A 19,820-nucleotide genomic window follows, 5' to 3' on the forward strand; every position below is an offset into this window, starting at 1 on the left:
AAAATCTCAAAATCAACGAAAAAAATAACAATATAAGGGTAGACAAAAGAAACTTATCATTAGTTTAGGGAAGTTTGTATTTCACTCAAATATAAAGGGTACATGTATATCTTTTAATAATTTAATTTTGGATGTAACACGTCTTCTGATTGGCTGAAAGGGTTTTATCTATCAGCTCATAGACATAATTTTGTCATGTGACCTTGATGTCATCAACGTTTTTATCATGATTTACTCCTTTTTAGAATTAAATTATAAGGAATGACTGTAATATTTTTTCTGTCTATTCGAAATAACATAAAAATGTGGTGCACACTTTTAAATAACCCGCTACGCGGGTTATTCAGTGTGCACCACATTTTTGATGTTATTTCTTCATAGACAGAAAAATATTGCAGTCATTCCTTAAACATTTTTTACCTTTGTTGATTGTTTCCATAAAGAGGCTGTCACATATCAAAGCAATCTCTAACTATCTGTAGCTAACACTTTGTACAAACAAGAATGTGTTTCCATAAGACACCATGCCCACACAAATTATCGTTTTCAGTTGCCCATGAACTTTGGGTCAAATATCTAATATACTACATTTGTACTATATATTTTTTAAAAGTTCACATCATTATGAACATCTGTACTCAGTTTCAAGTTCATTCATGAGATATAAAAAAGCAATTCACATAAGTGAACAATTTGTTTATTTTTTGTCGAATCTCAGAATCAATTAGCATTCATTTATCTAAATAAATATAAACAATATTCAAAATGAGAAAACATTAATTTATTTGCAGGGCTTTTCATCTGCTGAATATCAAAGGAGTAGGTCCAGTAAGACCCCTTTTTGGCCCCAAAATATAGCAGTTTTACAAAATTGTTAAAATGTAAACTTTTAGCTATTTATTGGAAAGTAGAATACTTCTGCTGCATATGGGCTTGTTTTGACAAAACAATGCACATATATCGGGTACTAGCATCATTAAGTCATGCTAAATCATGAAATCTTCACAATTTTAGCATTTGAGTTAAATTTTATACTGTTTTCGTCTTTAATGGAAGTGGCCGCATTTGTGTTCATTCTTAATATTTAAATGTAAGTTGTATTTGATGATAATACATAACATATATAAAGATTGAGAGTGAACACGGATGCGGCCACTTTCATTTTTGACAAAAACCATCTGAAAAGTGACAAATTATGGCATATTTGATAGATTTGTCATATTTAAGTTTGTATTTGAGCGTATTTAATGACTAAATCAGTTCAAATCTTTCACATAAACTAATTGAATAGACTGAAGTAGACACTTAAGTGTTTAAAAAGTGTCCAAAATCTTTCATCAGAAGAACCTGAAATTTGAGGCCAAAATCGGCCCTTATCGGACCTACTCCTTTGAAAGAATCAAATGTGGATCTATTTCAATAAGGCAAATAAAAGACCAAAACAAATTTAAATCTGTCTATAAAGGATAAATATAGATAGATCGATATATGACACAGTTCATCAAATATTCAAAGACATTTAAATGTGTACTGTTTACCTGGATCAGGTATAAATAGGACATGAGGTATGCCCACATTAAGTGGAAAAAAGTATTTATTATTTGTAATGCTGTAGTGACTTTAACAAAACAAAAGGTATGCATATTTGAAAAAATACAACTTTCATATTTTATTTCAACTATATATGTAAAGATTCACTGAATGATTTTACAGGACTTAGATTTGTACAAAACTGCAGGATTTTGAGTTGTTTCTTTTATTTATTTTTGAAAAAAAAACTCATTACCACACCATGAATGAGTTCTAGAATCAAAGTGTGATTGCCCCGAGATTAAGGAACTTTTTTTATACATAAAAAATGTTTCAGGGTTCTACTGACCCTGTGCCTTACCACAGTCGCCTGCATTTCTAGCAATAAATGATTAAAAATAGGTTAAAATAAATTGGGAATGTGTCTATGGATGATGCCCCCGCTTGCATACAACCTTATAAAGGGACAAAACTCAAGAACGGTAAAAGTGATGCTACCCAAATTTGTACTTGATCCGATTTTTGTGGTAATAAGCATTGTGTATAAGTTTCATAACATTTGGTTGATGCAAAGTTAAGTTACAACAGCATTTGTAAAGGGGCATAACTCTAGAACAGTAAAAGTGACACCACCAAAATTCAAACTTGATCTGTGTTTTGTGGTAATAAGCATTAATGGTAATAATTTTTGGGGCCCTTTATAGCTTGCTGTTTTCGGTGTGAGCCAAGGCTTCGTGTTGAAGACCATACTTTGACCTATAATGGTTTACTTTTATAAATTTTGACTTGGATGGAGAGTTGTTTCATTGGCACTCATACCACATCTTCTTATATCTATTGTGTATAAGTTTCATAACATTTGGTTGAGGCAAACTAAAGTTAAAGAACGGAAACCAATTTCGTGACGTACAGATGGATGTATGGACGGACAAGGGTAAAACTTAATGCCCCCTCCGCTACGACGGGTGCAAAAAAAAAATAACAACTACAGTATTGTACTATATACATTATTTTTTTTAACTTTTATTCTAATCATTTATTGCTAGTTTAATTTAGGTGGAAAAGTGTTGTGTTGGATACTAAAAAAAAATGGTTTAATGATCTAAAAATAAACTTGCCCATGGAGCTATCTCTTGATTATGAAGAACCTTTGTCCAAGCTTTGTGAAATACAAAAAAATGGTGACAAATTCATTGATGTCTAAAAACATTTAAACCCAGGCTGTACAGTATCTAAATTTATATTACTGCAAAAGGGAAAAAATTAAGTCTATTTTATCAGTAAAATACAAAAGAAAAAAACATTAAAAAAAATTCTCTGAATGCTGTCACTTATTGAAGAAACTTTAGTCCAACCTTGCTCAATAATTTATATTTTGTATATGTTAAGGTAATGACATCCAGTAAACCTATACGATGTGCACCGTACCAAGAAGGAAAAGTAAACAACAGGACAATCAATATAGAGACAAAGATAGAGATCAATGTGAGGAAGAAACCTATCAGTGACATGATATGTCTGATGGATGGAAGAATTCTTGTTGTAGAATGGTATGGTAAAGTGTACCAACTTACTTCTAATGGCGAACTAGACAAACAGTTCAAAATACCTGGTGAAGCCTCTAATGTCACACAGATCAATCAGGACACTATTGCCATAAATTATCCTAGTGAGAAAGTTATTAAGATCTTCAATATGAAAAATAAAAGAGTAACTAAAGTTATCAAACTAGACAGTCCATGCTGGGGTTTATCATTCTCCAATAATTCTCTAGCTATTAGTTTGTTCACTGGTGAAATCCGTATTATAGACTTGGAAGGAAATATACTAAGGTCAATAGTAAAAGGGTGTGACTCAACTCGCGATTTCCTTGTTTACTGCAATGACAGAATAACATACAGTGACCATTATGGCAAATCAGTACACTGCATTGATGGATCAGGTAAACAAATCTGGCGATATACACAGGATTTAGAAGGGCCAAAAGCACTTTGTACAGATAATTACTGTAACATTATTGTGGCAGACTATGAATCTGATAGAATAATAGTAATATCAAAAGATGGACAGAATAGTAAAGTACTAATTAAAAAAGAAGATGGACTGAAGAATCCTCATCATATTTGTTTTAATTGTCATTGCTGGGGTTCATACTTGGCAGAATTTGATATTACTTATGAATAAATTGTATAACCATATAAATTCTTATGATATAACTTGCCGTTTTTATTTCAACTCTGTAAATATTATGTTATTATCAGTCAATGAGTGCTACGTCAGCAAAAATTATGTATGGACACTCGACTTTTAAAAAAATTCTCAAATATTGAAGCAATAAACAGATGTTCAGACAAGTTCAAGGTCAGTAACTTCAGGTTCAATTTCATTGACTGATATTTTATTTACTTATTTATAAGCAGCTTTCAAGATAATTTCAAAAACAGCTCCTACAAGAAGTCTATCCACAAATTCAGTAACATTTACCTATTTTTTTTTTTCGATTGGCCAAGTAGTTTCAGAGGAGAAGATTTTTGTTTAAGTAAATAGATGACAGGAGTCAAGCAATGACAAAAGCTCACATTGGTCCTTGGAGTCAGGTGTATTAAAAAACATCAAAATCTGATGAAAAACAAAGGCTGTACATTTATACTTATAAAAACACTGTATTGAGTCCAATTGTTTATTCTTTTTACAAAAAATAAATGAATTAATTGTGAAAAAACATAATGTCTTTAGATAAATATCAACAAACCCAACACACTAATATGACTGCTAAAAACTTTTAAAAGTTGAAATTGTGTTCCTGACACCTGCATTCCATATAGTTTTAAATGAAATAAATCCTTACCTATCATTGTGGTGTTTTCACTGCCTTTAAACACAATCTTCATAGACCTTGGCGCAAATACAATATTTTGTATGAATTCTACATACTTCACCAGGGCTGCTGCTGCTGCCAAACAATAGTACCTACAAACACAAAGTGTTTGCCAAATTTGCAGTAATTTATGGTAAAATAAATCACCAATGAAATAGAACAAACCTGAAGAGGTAATAATTCAAGTCAGAGGCAGATTTATGGGGGGAGGGGGTATCCAGGGGGCCCGTGCCCCCCCTTTTGTGAGAAAAATTTGGTTGATTATAAAGGGAATCACTGAAGCATGACTGGAGCGGGCCCCCTCTTAGGCAATCAGTGGGCCCCCTTTTATGAAAATTTCTGGATCCTCCACTGCAAGTGATAATACATATAACATGATTATGATTTAAAAGAGTTTACATACTAAAATGCCTCGCTTGGTTTACTGTTTATGGTATAATTTCATTTAAGTCTTTAAGATGAAGGTTAACCACAGGTATCACATAAACTTAACATCATTATCAATGATCCATGAAAAAGAGGTCAAGATCAGATGAACCCTGCAAAAGGGACATGTATAACTTAGGATCATTTCATACAGCAATTATAGTTGACCTATTGCTTGTAGGATCTAAGAAATAGGTAGAACTTATCACAAAAAAACTAAATATTGATCACTGATGACTGAAATGAGGTCAAAGTAAGATGAACCCAGTCTGATATACAGGTACACTACAATGATTGCATACATCAAATATAGTTTACATAGTGCTTAATGGATCTGAGAAAAGGACCTAATCACATAAAACTTAAAATTAACCATGAAAATCGGTCAAGGTCAGATGAATCATGCCAGACAGACATGTAGACCTTAAAATCATCCATACACAAAATATTGTTGATCTAATATTTAAGGTATCTGAGAAACAGAACTAACTAGATATCATTGAGATGGGAGCCATCTCTGTGGGCCCCGCTGTGAATAATGTGTGGTAAAAAATTTGTATCTTTATCATTGGACATGGGGTTGTCAACTGAAACCAAAGTTTTTGACCTTGACCTTTGACCTAGGAAGTTGTACATAAATTATGACACACCCTCTGGTTTTGGTTTATATACATGTCAAGTATAAACTTTGAAATCATAACGGTTCTCAAGATATAGAGCGGACACGATCTTTACCATAGGACATGGGGTTGTCAACTAAAACCAAAGTTTTTGACCTTGACCTTTGACCTAGGAAGTTGTACATACATTATGACACACCCTCTGGTGTTGGTTAATATACATGTCAAGTATAAACTTTGAAATCATCAGACCTGCCAACTATCCCGATTTTGGCGGTATTATCCCGATTTTCATGCCTCAACCCGAATCCCGATATCGAGTTCCTAAAACAAGCAAAAAACCCAATTTTCATAAATTCTACCCGAGAAAATGTTATTCTTACCGATTTCCGGTAATGGAGGACAACATAGAGATATTATCCAATCAAATTCATCGTAGTATCTGATATTCGGGTCATGTTGATTTACCTGAGGATTATCGATCTGTTTTGACACTAAGTATTATGTAAACATATACACGTGCCTCAATAAAATCAATGATTTGTCAAAGTTTTATGGGTCTTAATTGGTAATAAAATTATTGATCTTTGTTATTTATACGGATCAGCTTGGGAGTTACATAATTAACTGTTTTAATTTTTTTACTTATCATTTAATTGAGATTAATTATATTATAATCAAGTTAACTAGTTAAAAAAATTCTTTAATCAGGTGAACATAGTTAATAATTATCTTAATTATAACTGATCAAAGGAATTTTGCAAATTAAACGTAAAGGCTTGGATGCTGTTTGCACATTGAGACAATTGTTATAAAAGGATATGAAAGATGGAATTGAATCATAACAGTTCAAACTATCACAATGGTTGTTACTCCACCCAGCAAGAAGAAACGTTTGCCATGCCGTTTTCTTGAAAAATGGCAGAATGACCTGAAGTTTTCAGGATGGTTGACCAAGTCCAACACAGGAGACTCCCATGCTTACTGCAAATTATGGAATAAAGACTTCAGAATAGACCACGGTGGCCTTAATGATGTTAATAAACACACCAACACAGCAATGCACATTAAGAACCTACAAGCACAGAACAGTACCAAGTCTGCCTCCAACTTCTTCACCCGCCCAGATGATGATGGTGTGACAAAAGCAGAAGTCGTCTTCGCCTACTCTATAGCAGAACACAACATACCCTTCTCTTATGCAGACCATTTCACCAAACTTTGCAAAGTGATGTTTCCAGACAGCAAGATCGCAACCAAATTTGCTTGTGGCAGAACCAAGGCTACTCAGATCGTCAAAAGATCCCTGGCACCTGCACTTCAGCAAGATGTCATCACCAACCTTAGAACCCAACCATTCTCACTTGCAATAGATGAAAGCAACGATAGAAACACTGACAAATGCCTGGCCATCTTAGTGAGGTACTTCACTTCAGACAGTGCTAAGACCAGATTCTTAACTATGCCAATCTGCAACATAGGAATTTCACAGAACATCTTTGATCAACTACAGCAAACTTTTGCCAACTACACAATACCTTGGACCAACGTACTCAGCTTCATGTCAGGCAACTGCAGTGTGATGATGGGAAAGAATAACTCTGTGATGACCCGCATCAAAGAACAGTCACCTGACGTTTTTGACTTTGGTTGTGTATGCCACTTAGCCAACCTTTGTGCAGTAGCCGGTGTTAAAGCTCTACCAGTATCCATCGATGACATGCTTGTAGACATCTACTACCACTTCCACCATAGTTCCAAGCGAAAAGAACAGTACAAAGAGTTCCTAGACTTCTGTGACGTAGAACCAAGCAAGCTACTCAAACACGCAACTACAAGATGGCTCAGTTTGGAAACCTGTGTTGACCGCACTCTTCATCACTGGCCAGCTCTCACCAGTTACTTCAACTCCCACTGTGAGGTAGAGAAACCCGGACGTATTCAGAGAGTAGCAACTCAACTCAGTGACCATGAGATCCACCTTTACTTCTACTTCCTCAGCTTTATCTTGGGACCACTCAACAACTTCAACACCATCTTCCAAGCTTCAGAGGCACGTATTGGTTACCTGGCAGCAGAGATGAAGACCCTTCTACGTACCTTCCTGGGAAAATTCGTCAAAGCCAAACTCATTCACACTACTCAAGATCTGACAACCATAGATTACAGCAATCCTGACAACCAACTACCAAACAGTATTCTCAGTATTGGACCCAACGCAAGAGGCTACCTGTATGACCACTCAGATGATATATCTCCAACAGTACTTCAGAGACTTTTTAGGTATTTATAACATTTTTTACTATAAATTATAAGCACTTGGGGTATATGTCAATGAGATATAAAGTCAAGTACTTGCCACAGGACATTCAGCAATTATGCAAAACAATGAGACAATTATTTCTATAACTTTATTAGCAGTTGTGGTATGTGTCAATGAGATAAAATGTTAATGAGTTAACTGTCCTGAACATGCATGAAGTATTTGCCACTGGACAAAACAATCTAATAGATAAAATATGATTTGTACTCTTTGGCTTAAGTGTGCTGTTATAGTCTTAGATATTTATTATTTTATTTCTTTTTCAGCTCAGTTCGTCAATTCTATTGTGCAGTAGTAAAGAAGATGTTGACCAAGTTTCCTTTCAATGATCCAGTTGTTTCATGTTTGGCTTTCCTCAACCCAGCAGAGAGAGGTAATCTAGACTTCAATGACACACTGAAGATTGTCAAGAGATTTCCAGTACTTGTACCATCTACCCAGTTTGCAGCATTGGAAGAAGAGTTCATTGACTACCAGGTGACACCAGCTGATGAGCTACCCAAGTTTGACTCAGATACCAGAGTAGACTCCTACTGGGCTGCAGTTTCAGCAATGACAAACAAGATCACAGGAACAGCAAGATTTCCACTACTAACAAGAGTTACCAGAGCAATGTGTTGTATACCCAACTCCAATGCAGATTATGAGAGAGTCTTCAGTATGGTCAAGAAGATACACACAGAACACAGGTCATCACTGGACAACTCAACACTCTGTGACCTACTTACCACTAAGATCAACTCAGACTGTGCATGCTACCAGCTAAAACCAGACAAAGACTTGTTGAAGACAGCAAAGAAAGCATGTGTTGCTTACAACAAAGACTGTGGAAATTAGTGCCAAATGACAATTTTATAGTGCTGACAATTTTAAGTGATGATAATGTAACTTAGTGCTTTCTACTTAGTGCAAAATGAACATTAGTAGCTTTTATGTTTTTTTGCTCCTTGTGTATTATTGTTTTGTATTGTTTTTATTTCCTTTAAATGCTACTGAATAAATATGACATTTACCTTGTTTATCTTTTCATGACATAGTTTGCAATGTATGCATTAATGAAGCAACCAAGTCATTGTTTATCAATTTATTTTAAATAGATACAGTGAAAATACAAATAAAACACTGAAATAAAACAAATATAACACTGAAATAAAACAAATAAAACAAATGAACCAAATGAAAGAAACATCTTTACACAGAATGATACACACAGCATCAAAACAATCTCAAGAGTTCAAGAAACAAACCAAAATTGATCCTAAATATACATGAAATACTTTCTACTGGACATTATAAAAAAAAACAGTCACAAGATGAAGCGATACATTTAAATTTTTTTCCCCGGGGAAAATCCCCCATGGAGGTTTTCAAAAGTTGGCAGGTCTGAATCATAACGGTTCTCTAGATATAGAGCGGACACAATTTGTTACGAACAGATGGACGGACGGACGGACAGACAAACGGACAGACTGATCACTATAGGGCGTCCGCCTAATTAAATACACTTAACCTTGACCAGTGAACAATAAAAAAATTCTTTATCATCAATTTATATACATACTTGGAAGTGACCTCCATTTCAATTGTACTAAACTCTGGTACACACAGCTGTTTCACATACTGTATTCCTACAAGTACAAACAAACCTGTCTACAGTGAACTTTATTATACAAACAAACCTGTCTACAGTGAACTCTGATATAAAGAAACCTGTCTACAGTAAACTATATGATATAAAGAAACCTGTCTACAGTGAACTCTATGATATAATGAAACCTGTCTACAGTGAACTAGATGATGCAAAGAACCAGTGTCTTCAGCAAATGCTGACAACTTAAATCTATGACATTTACAAAATAACTACAAGAAGTATGCCTAAGTAAACAACACATACATAGTACATTTTACCAGTAATTTGTGTATTAACAAATCTATGTATACACTGTAAATTCCTAAACTTTCTGTGTGCATGTTTTATGGCGATTGTTAAATAACGGATAAAAATGTGAGATTGATTATTACAATTTTCAAGAAATATTATATACATATATAATGCTATCAGAATTTAAAAAAAATTCAATTTTCATGAGCCATTTATTTTTTACAACTTTCACTAGTAGAAACATGTCGTGAATATAAATCATCACAAACAAGTATTCACATTATTTTGAAATCAATATTGTTGTTTCCAAATATTATTTAAAAAAGTGCATAAGTTTACCATTATAATGACATGTTATTGTACTTGTATCCTTGTTATGATCAGGGTGGTCTGTTTTTACATGTATGGTTGACTATTTATATAATAATCATATTTATACAATTTTCTTTACAAAATTTTAAAGTGCTTGTCTGGCATCATATTTTTTTCAGAATAGATAAATATACAATGTATACTAAATATGTACTGCAAAGATTACCTCTTGCTTCATTAAAATATTTCCTTTGAACAGCTGATAGACTTGTGTTGACAAACTGGTCATTAACAAGAGTAAATAGTTTTGTCATCGTACCACTTTCACATGCTGTGTTAGGCATTATTACCTAAAACAGAAAAAAATGCTTCTTTCAGAACTAGTACATCGATAGAGCTCTTCAAGATTTGTTTTAAAATTGACAATTAACACAAATTGGGAATTTTTATCAACAAAGAATACCATGCACTCTGTATTGGGTAAAGCTACTGCATTTAAACTAATTACCAGACATGCATGAATTTCTTTTACATTCTTTTCAACACTGGAAACAAAAGTGGAAGGATCGAAAACTCATAAAAATAGTTTATATCTGACAACATACTATTGCCTGCACAAAATCAGAGGTTTTGTTGGTGGCTGTCTTTAATGCTTGATGGTGGATCTTGTCTCTAGGCAAGATATTAGTCATCTCTTAAGACTGAGATTATTCACTAGTCTAGATTCAGATCAGCCATACTGTTTGGGCAATTGTCCATCATTAAAATCCTAAAGGGATCTACAGAATAAAATTGAGAATGGAAATGGGGAATGTGTCAAAGAGACAACAACCCGACCAAAGAGCAGTAAACAGCCCAAGGCCACCAATGGGTCTTCAACACAGCTGTCCCCTAAACAAAAATGTGCACTAGTTCAGTGAAAATGGACGTCACACTAAACTCCAAAACATATAAATGAACTAAAATTAAAAACATACAAGACTAACAAAGGCCAGAGGCTCCTGACTTTGGACAGGCACAAAAATGTGGCAGGGTTAAACATGTTTTGTGAGATGTCAACCCTCCCCCTATACCTCTAGCCAATGTAGAATAAACAAACACACAGCAATATGCACAGTAAAACTCAGTTTAAAAGAAGTTCGAGTCCGATGTCAGAATAGGTAACAAAAGAAACTAAGCAAAATGACAATGATACATAAATTAGCAAAGGACTACTAGCAGTTACTGACATGCCAGCTCCAGACCTCAATTCAACTGATTGAAAGATTATGTCTTCATCATATGAAAATCAAGCACAATCCCTCCCGTTAGGAGTTTAGTATCATACCATCATAAAATATATGAGAAGAACATAACCTGTATCATGCCAACAACTGGTTTTAGAATAAATGTGTTTATTTCCGATGCAAAGACCCTATGAGTGAATCAATATTAATACCAAAATATGCCATCTTTAATGATCTGACAACAGTATCGTAACTATATCCCTTCTAAATAAGTCTGTTTAAAGGTTTGGTTAGCTTTTGAGGTGAATGCAGACATTTTTGTGCTTTGTATAGAATATTACCATAAAAGATTGGATGTGATATACCTGAACATATAAGATGTCTGCATGTTGATTTATATTTACAAATGATGTCCTTGTACCAATGATAAAATTTAGTAAACTTTTTGACTAGTTTGTGATATCGAAATCCCTGGTGTAATAATTTTTCAGTAACACAGAGAATTCTTTCGTTAAAATCAAATACGTTGTTACATACACGAGCGAATCGAACAAGTTGAGATATATAAACACCATAAGATGGTGACAAGGGAACTTTTGGTATTAAGCTTCCCGTTAAAGATATAGATAATTAGATATCAAGATCCATGAAAGGGCAGTGGTTATTGTTAGTATTAGCTTTATTTAAAGTCAGTTCAGCAGGATAAATCTCTTTAGTGTACATTCTGAAGTCATTATTGAGAGCCAATATATCATCCAAATATCTAAAAGTGTTTTTATATTTTTGTATCAGATGTTGTTTGGATGGGTCTTTGCTGATTTTAGTCATAAATTGTAACTCATAACAATACAGAAACAGGTCCGCAATAAGTGGTGCACAGTTAGTCCCCATTGGAATTCTGATAACTTGATGATATACAGAATCTCCATAGCGAACAATAATGTTATCTAGTAAAAATTCAAGGGCAGTTATCGTATCAAAGCAGGTCCAATTGACATAGTTCTTGTGTTTGTTGTTACTTAAAAATGACTACTTTTATTGAAGTTTTTTTCATTGGGCTGCCCGCTCTCTAATGTTTTCAAACAGCTTTTTTCTTATATTCATTATCACGATTATTTCTTTTGTTTTAAATGTTTTTGAAATTAAATATTAATGAATTCAAACTCAACGGAGCAAACAACAATCAATCAATCACAATCTAACATAGATATCCTTACAGAGGCATCATGCATCAAATCAGAAACCTGGAGGCCAAAGTATTTACCGCATGACATGGATATTACTGTAAACCAACTAATTTTCGCGAACGATTTATTTTCGTCGCGAATATGTAAAACTTGGATCTTTCCTTATTTAACTACGTTAAGTTAATTTGAAAATCGTGAAATTAAATCGCCGCGAAATAGACTAGAAAGGGATAAACGCGAAATAAAGTATCCGCGAAAATAAGTTTGTTTACAGTATTCATTATGTAAAATAAATTAACAACAAACCTGTTTACACAGTCATGTCAGTACTCATCTGGAACTAAAACGTTTCTCTGACCATTAAAAGATAAAATTCACAATGTGTGTGGATATTATAAAAATGCTTATTTACCGTAGTGAGCAGGAGCTGTTGAACCTTCTAATTCTAGAGTACCTGAGTTCATCCCTTGTTTAAGGTGGGTTTGATGTTGATTAATTCTTAGTTTTTGGAGTAGTGTCACATTTGTGGACTGTTATTTGTGTTTTCGTTGTTTATCTTTTGGCAGTGGTGTTATCTAGTTTTCTTTCACTTGTGGTTGCTCCTTGATGGCTTTTCTACATTTACACCGGTTTTCAATAAGGCAGTATTCACCACAGTGTTTAATTCAACATTATCATAAAAACAAAACAAAATAAATGTAAGCATGTCAGAGTCCCTATAATTATAATTACTAACCTCAACAGGAAGAAGTATCTGTAGTTTGGTGATAGTTTTGACATACGTTGGTGTGTCTGAAAACTGGGACAATGTAAGGACAGGACTTTTCAAATTAATACTAGCCATGCCTATCTCTCCTCTGGCAAGACCTCTTCCTTCTACAACAGCTGTGTGAAAAAAATTAATAATTTGCAATATACAAATGTATTTTCAACTTAAATATGCATGGACTATGGAGAATATTTACATAATATGAAAATAAGGAGATGTGGTATGATTGCCTATGATATAATTACAGAAAGAGTAGACAAAAGGTAGTGCATTACTATATTTTTTTTGCTTATTGGATTTTAATGTGTTGAATATAAAGCTGAAATGTTTGAACTTAGAAAAATTAAATGTCCCATGTTCTCCCAGTAAATTTATTCGTAATTGGTCCTTTGCATACCTTTGAAGTACTTTTGTGATAAGTTTTATCAATTCATTGTATGACAAATGTAAAATTGTACTAGAGAGGTCATACCAACAATAACAGATGAGTTGACATCCATTGGTGTTGTACTGGAGTATGGTGTCTTCCTCTTACTGCCAGGGGTTGTAATAGAGGTACTGCCTCTCCGACCTGGTGTGTATGATGAAGTACTTCTCCTCCCTGGAGTGTATGATGTGGAGCTCCCTCTTCCAGGCGTATATGACATGGAACTCCCGTGGCTGGGCGTGAAGGATGAAGAGCTTCTTTGTCCTGGAGTATACAAGTTTGAGTTCCCTCGGCCAGTAGTGTATGAAGAACTGAAGTCAAAGCATAAAGTCTAAGGATTTGTAGGTGAATACTAAAATGGCAAATTTTTTTAGGGTTGTCAAGAAAATCACAAGATCTTATTTTGAGATTTCATGTGCGGGTATATACAGATCCTAACTAAAGTTAAGAGTGCTTATCTTGATTTTGTCAAAATATTTTTAGATAGGCCAAAAAATTAGGGACAGCCAAGCATTAAAGAATAATGTCTGTTTTTCTTTTGGCCTTATGCAAATTACATGATAAATCTTTTAATCTTGATATTGAACGTATGATAAACAATAGGAAAAGAGTCCATTGGACTATCAATGTTCTAATTTTTAGTACCTGGATACCGAGTGATTAGGTCTGACTGATGATGTATTAGTACTGGTACTGTCATTTTGGTTGTTCACTGGAGTCTCCAATATATCCAGTTCTGAAAAAAAATCATTCAGTTCTAAAGAAAATAACAGTAACAATCTAAATAATCTGGTCAAGTATGACTTCAAAAGGATTACTGTACATTTAGTTTGTGAGTTAATCGCAGATCGCACATCAACAATTATATAAACCACTAGAAAAAATTTAATTTGTTTAATCCTATAGTATATATCGTACAACACAAATGCTTCAAGTGGTAACTTTAAGAACAATGGGAAAGATTCATACACTTTATGAAAGACAAACGATTCTTGAAATGACTTATATCAGGAACTATATATATGGGATTTGAAAATTACTATAGTCATAATAGTGTTATCTTGTGCCACTTTATAAAGTTTTGAGTCCTGGTAACATGCATTAGCTTACAATTCAGCTCACAGACATTATACATGTTATATGTGTTTTCCAGCTGATATGTTGACTTATTAATATATAAAAAGTTTTGTTTTAGTCAAAACGGAACAAATGTTAAATTTTAATGAACTTGTACATTTTCTAATACATTTATCATTGTTTATATTGCATTACTTACGATATTTGGGTTTCTTAGCATCCGACTGAAACATCATCAACTAATGGATCAAAGTAATATACAAGAAATCATAAATCTGAAAATAAATAATCTTATAGTAATACAAAATAAAAGAAGAATATGTCCATGGGACACAGACATGACAGATGACCCTTGTTGTTAATTTGCAAGGTCAATGTTCTTATTCAAATCTACTGAAGTTTTTTTTCTCTCTCAAACTTAATGACATTTGTTTCTGACTATAACGCAAATTGCACCAAGTTCCCAAATTGCACCAATTTAGCAAAATAGCAGGGAAAATCTTATGAGTTTTCTTAAGAGACTAAACAATTTATATTTTTATTATTTGACATTATGCACGTCTTTCAACTATCTAAATATGCACAAAACATTCACAGTATATATAAATCGATGAAGTGTTTACCGTAAAAAGTAAAATCTACGAAAACGTCGCCATGCGACATACACAAATAGTCAGTTTCTAAAAATGAGCAATTAAATATATATATATATATTGTTACAGGCATCCATTTAAAAAAAATTAATAGTTAGCATGGAATATAGTCAAATTGTTCTGAATATTTGGAGAAATAAAACAAAACATCAGTTATTCGATTTTTACGGATGTTAATCTAAGCATGGATGCAATTTTGGTATTCCTTATTATAGTCTAGAATTATGGATCGTTTGGAGGTCATGCAGTTCAACCCCATTTTTTCTATGATTCAATATGGATTTAAAATTAAATTGTTGGAAGCATATAGCAATTAAGGATACATATTCAAAAATAAACACAGAATGGAAACTTTTGTCTTGGTCATAAATAAACGTATGTGAAACAAAAAGTCAAAATAGGTGCAATTTGGGTACCCTCACATTATAGACTTTAGAGATTGATTGGGTGTTTGAGTGCTCTCATTGTTGAATAACAAATAGGTGAAATATACATAGCTATCAAAATGTAGGTGACGAATACTTTTGGACGCGTACAAAATGTACTCAGTCAGGTACTGTATCTTCAGATCTTGTCGGCTTTGAATTTAAGCTTATCTGATTTGAATCAGTACACTCCCGATGAAAAATAATTTTGAATACGAACACAAAAATGTGTTATCCATATGATCGACAATCTTTTGTTTGTCCTTTTTTCTGAACTGGTTACGCTAACGAATCGTTAACAAGATGCAAGCTGAGGATGCAAGTGGGAAAGACCACGGAGATACTAAAGTAGGGGGAAGGAACGAACAACAAGGTGTGTAAAAAATTATCCGTTATATTTTTTTTATATATGTGGGTTCGTGGTCTAGTGGTTAAGACCGATGGCTTCAGTGCTTAAGGTCCCGAGTTCGATTCTGACTCGGGGAGCTAAAAATATCAGAACATCAGACGGGTGATTTTCACGCTCCCACACACATCTCTTGTACCCAGACCGGAGTTTAAACTAGAATGGGTACTTTGGGCCCGGACTTTGGGGGCCTCGGTTGGTCAAAGTTGCCACCGACTTTGACCTGGAGATCAATCTGCTGATATCTCTTTGGTTTGTCTGTTTCCGCCGAGCAGCCCGGTGTACATACATACATACATACATACATAGTAGTACTTGTGCTATTAATATTCATAATATGTAAATGAGAATTGTACCACGTGATAATAGTTTGAACTGGACTGGCTTGATATCATTAAAATCTTTAAAACACGGATATTATAAGTTGCCCGTCACAGAGTCCTTACGGTTTATAATCACTCTGATATTTCCGTTAAGTTGTCAGGCGGTCAAAATCAAAACAATGAACGCGAATTTAGTGAATTTTTCGTGTTTTCGTGAGTTTATTCTTCTTGAAATAGGGGCATTTTAACTTTACGTGGGAACCTAAAGTTCAACGACTACACATACAAGGTTTGGACTTGCTTATTCTTTGGACATTCAAGTTTCAAGTTTCATCCCGGCAACCTGTTTTTGTAATGACCTTGTTAGCCAATTTTCAACACAAAGTTATCAAATTTGACGTTTCAGCCATTTTAGCCTGTATTTTATACTGCAATGTTAAAATTTAAAGCCTCTCGCTTCGATTTTTAAAATAGCTCAGGAACCTTGATTTTTGCAACGATAGTCATTATGTTTCGTTTAAATGGTGTATATTGTTGTGTATATTTATTTTCTGTCCCGGCAACCTGTCTATCACTTAAATTAAAGTTGAAAACAGACATTTTTTTCAAAATTCCCTATCATTTCAATATAATTTCCGTGACCCGTATCCGATTTCTTTAGTATAATATTCAAATAAGCAAAGTGGCGTTGATTTCTGGATATGCCATAATAAAGTAGTAGATGAGGTTCACTTCTTCTTTGAGTGTTCTTGTCTCAAAAAAAATGTACTAGACAAACTTCTCTCATTTGTCATCTGATTATAAATTAATTTTAGTTATTCAGTAATAATTCAATTTTGGATGTAACACGCGTTGCCGTATGTCTTCTGATTGTCTGAAAGTTTTTGTCTATCACCTCATAGACATAATTTTGTCATGTGACCGTGACGTCATCAACGTTTTTTTATGATTTACTCCTTAAAAATGGAATTTAGAATTACATTATAAGGAATGACTGTTATAATATTTTTCTGTTTATTCGAAAAAAAAAACTCAAAAATGCTACGCGGCTTATTCAGTGTGTATAACTAGTTTAATTTATCAATCATCAATACGCTTTTGGGATCATCGGGATGTAGGGGATAAAAAAGTGAGATCTGGGAAAAAAGACTATGGAGAAAAGGTGTGAAATCGGAACAAATTGCAGAAAAAAGAGAGATTTGGGAAAGGTGCAACCCCGTTTAAGCATAATCGTACATTATTTTTTTTTAAAGTCGATTTCTACTGTTTGCACCAAGATTAATGATGATACTACTATATTGCGTTACACCATGCCTGAAGGTTCCAAGAAACCTTGACAAATTATTATTGCAAAGTGGGATTTAGTTGGGCCTTGCGAATCTAAATACTAATATATGATTAAGGCATAGACTTTTTACAAGTTCCACTCCTAACGTTGTCTTGGTGCCCCCTATCAAAATCCTGGATCCAAGTCTATATTGTGTATAATAGCAGTACGTGGAATAATACAATGAAGTATATGTCTCTGGTAATGGCAGTTTCATGGTATATCATGATTAATATCAATCTCCGGTATTAGAAGATCACCGAATCACGACTGAAAAGCTCCTAAAGCTATTGAATATTCGATTGGCATTTAGTAAAGGAAATACTCTAATACATACGTCATGTAAAGCCAAATCATTGACAGAAGAAATGTAGATCACGGTGACTTGCTTTTGATATTTTACGCAACCAACGCATTGTTTGTGGGATATTCCGAGGCAATTTCAGCATAAGAGCTTAAATCGGATCTCATGCATACAAAATTGTGATAATCAGTAATTACTGACTTGTAACCAACACCATAAGAAAATGCCAAAAATAACAGATTTCTTCTTTAATATGTTCTAAATAAAATGAGGTATGTATTGATGTATATTGTAAAAACGTATTTTCATATTTTAGAAATAGTGTATAGATGTAATCCTGCGAAGCCATAAGATTCTAGTTTTTCATCAGCTTTCAGGAAATCACTTTCTTCCACTCTGAATCCACCATTGAACCAAGTCCTAAGTTTTTCACAAGTAACTGATAATTCGTCTGCAACGGTCAGATTTATGCATTTATTTCCCATAAGCGATTTGATAATATTAACATACTTGTCCTGGTCTGCCAAGTTGACGGCATTAAGAGCACCACTATCCCAAACTGCCCCAAATTCACTTTCAATAGTTGAGTTAAACAGATAGAAATCGCAGCAATATAACCGTATTCTTCCATCATCACTTTTATATAATTTCCCTTTGACCTCCGGAATTTCTACAATACTATAATCGATTTTGTTCTCTGCAAAAAAATCTTTAAGTGCTTCCTCACCACATTCGACGCCGATAACTTCATGTCCTTTATCCCAAAGCCATTTCATTTCTACAACTTTTCCACAAAAGGGGATAAACGTTTTTACTTTTTCACGACTGTTTAACATTTTGTCAACATGTTTGGTAAACATCAAGCAAAGTTCTGGTATAACAAAATCTGTTTTACCATCTTTCCACAATTGCCTCCACTCGTCCACATTCACATCACCAGTATAATCTTCTTCCATTACAACCTACGATAAAACATATAAATGCTGCATTTAGAAATAACGATATTTTCATGGATTTTCTCTTACAGCGTTGTTAGACTAGGTCAGCAACTACCACACTTTAACCTTAGCGCGTTCTAGAAACACTCATTTCAGAGAGTTTGGTAGTATAAAAATAAGAGATGTTGTTTGATTGCCAATGATACCACTATCCACCAGCAACCTGAGGACGAGGATGCAATCATTTATAGGTCACCATACAGCTTTCAACAATAAGCAAAACCCTAACGTTATAACAATTCAAAAGAAAAACCAACAACTCGATCTATTTCGTGCTAAAACAACAAATGAAAAACAATTAAAACGGACAGCAACCAACGACAACCACTGAAAAACAAGATCATGACTTGGAACAGCGCTCAAACCCCTACCCTTGGACAGTGTTGTAGTCATTTCTAACGTTAGATCATCAAAATCTCTTACAATGGCAAACGCTAAAATATTTTTCAGATAAGGTTGGTCTTCAAATGGACAAAAATGCTGGCAGATCTATAATACAATATTTTAAAAGGAGGACTATTTTAATTGTTGCTGAAATTAAACGTTCTTTCTACACAGGCAAATTTTCCGAGGGGCAATACGTGATCTTCACGTTAATTTCACGTATAATGAGATTCACATGAATTTCATGTGAAATTTTTCATGTGAATATTACAAAAAATGATATTTTTCATATTTTAATTAAATTTGAAAATTAAGATGTTATTTGAATAACTTTATTTTGAAA

The 19,820-nt window shown here is 33.8% G+C and overlaps 3 protein-coding genes across 4 annotated transcripts in view; 2 read left to right on the plus strand and 1 right to left on the minus strand.

The window, feature by feature from the left end:
- LOC127710476 (mutS protein homolog 4-like) overlaps positions 1–18,394 on the minus strand; it is a 52,834-nt gene extending 34,440 nt beyond the window's left edge. The window contains exons 1-8 of the mRNA XM_052216352.1: positions 18,129–18,394; positions 14,857–14,932; positions 14,226–14,316; positions 13,626–13,891; positions 13,121–13,269; positions 10,198–10,321; positions 9,339–9,405; positions 4,379–4,500 (exon numbers count right to left, since the gene is read on the minus strand). Of these exons, the coding sequence (XP_052072312.1) occupies positions 4,379–4,500; positions 9,339–9,405; positions 10,198–10,321; positions 13,121–13,269; positions 13,626–13,891; positions 14,226–14,316; positions 14,857–14,893 (856 nt within the window). The 5' untranslated portion in view covers positions 14,894–14,932; positions 18,129–18,394. The remainder of the gene's footprint in view (positions 1–4,378; positions 4,501–9,338; positions 9,406–10,197; positions 10,322–13,120; positions 13,270–13,625; positions 13,892–14,225; positions 14,317–14,856; positions 14,933–18,128) is intronic.
- Positions 1,530–4,224, plus strand: LOC127710475 (uncharacterized). Of its 2 annotated transcripts, none has more exons than XM_052216351.1 (2): positions 1,530–1,565; positions 2,920–4,224. In XM_052216351.1, the coding sequence occupies exon 2, from the start codon at positions 2,923–2,925 to the stop codon at positions 3,712–3,714; it is 792 nt and encodes a 263-aa protein (XP_052072311.1). In that variant the 5' UTR covers positions 1,530–1,565; positions 2,920–2,922; the 3' UTR covers positions 3,715–4,224. The 2 variants fall into 2 exon arrangements, with proteins under 2 accessions (XP_052072311.1, XP_052072310.1); XM_052216350.1 differs by having other exon boundaries at positions 1,544–1,635.
- On the plus strand, positions 5,834–8,744 carry LOC127710472 (uncharacterized). The gene is made up of 2 exons (XM_052216347.1): positions 5,834–7,737; positions 8,044–8,744. The coding sequence occupies exons 1-2, from the start codon at positions 6,317–6,319 to the stop codon at positions 8,612–8,614; spliced, it is 1,992 nt and encodes a 663-aa protein (XP_052072307.1). The 5' UTR covers positions 5,834–6,316; the 3' UTR covers positions 8,615–8,744.
- Positions 18,395–19,820: the final 1,426 nt, after the last annotated feature.

This window comes from Mytilus californianus, unplaced genomic scaffold (genome assembly GCF_021869535.1).
Source record: "Mytilus californianus isolate M0D057914Y unplaced genomic scaffold, xbMytCali1.0.p SCAF_8, whole genome shotgun sequence".
Lineage (NCBI taxonomy): Eukaryota > Metazoa > Mollusca > Bivalvia > Mytilida > Mytilidae > Mytilus > Mytilus californianus.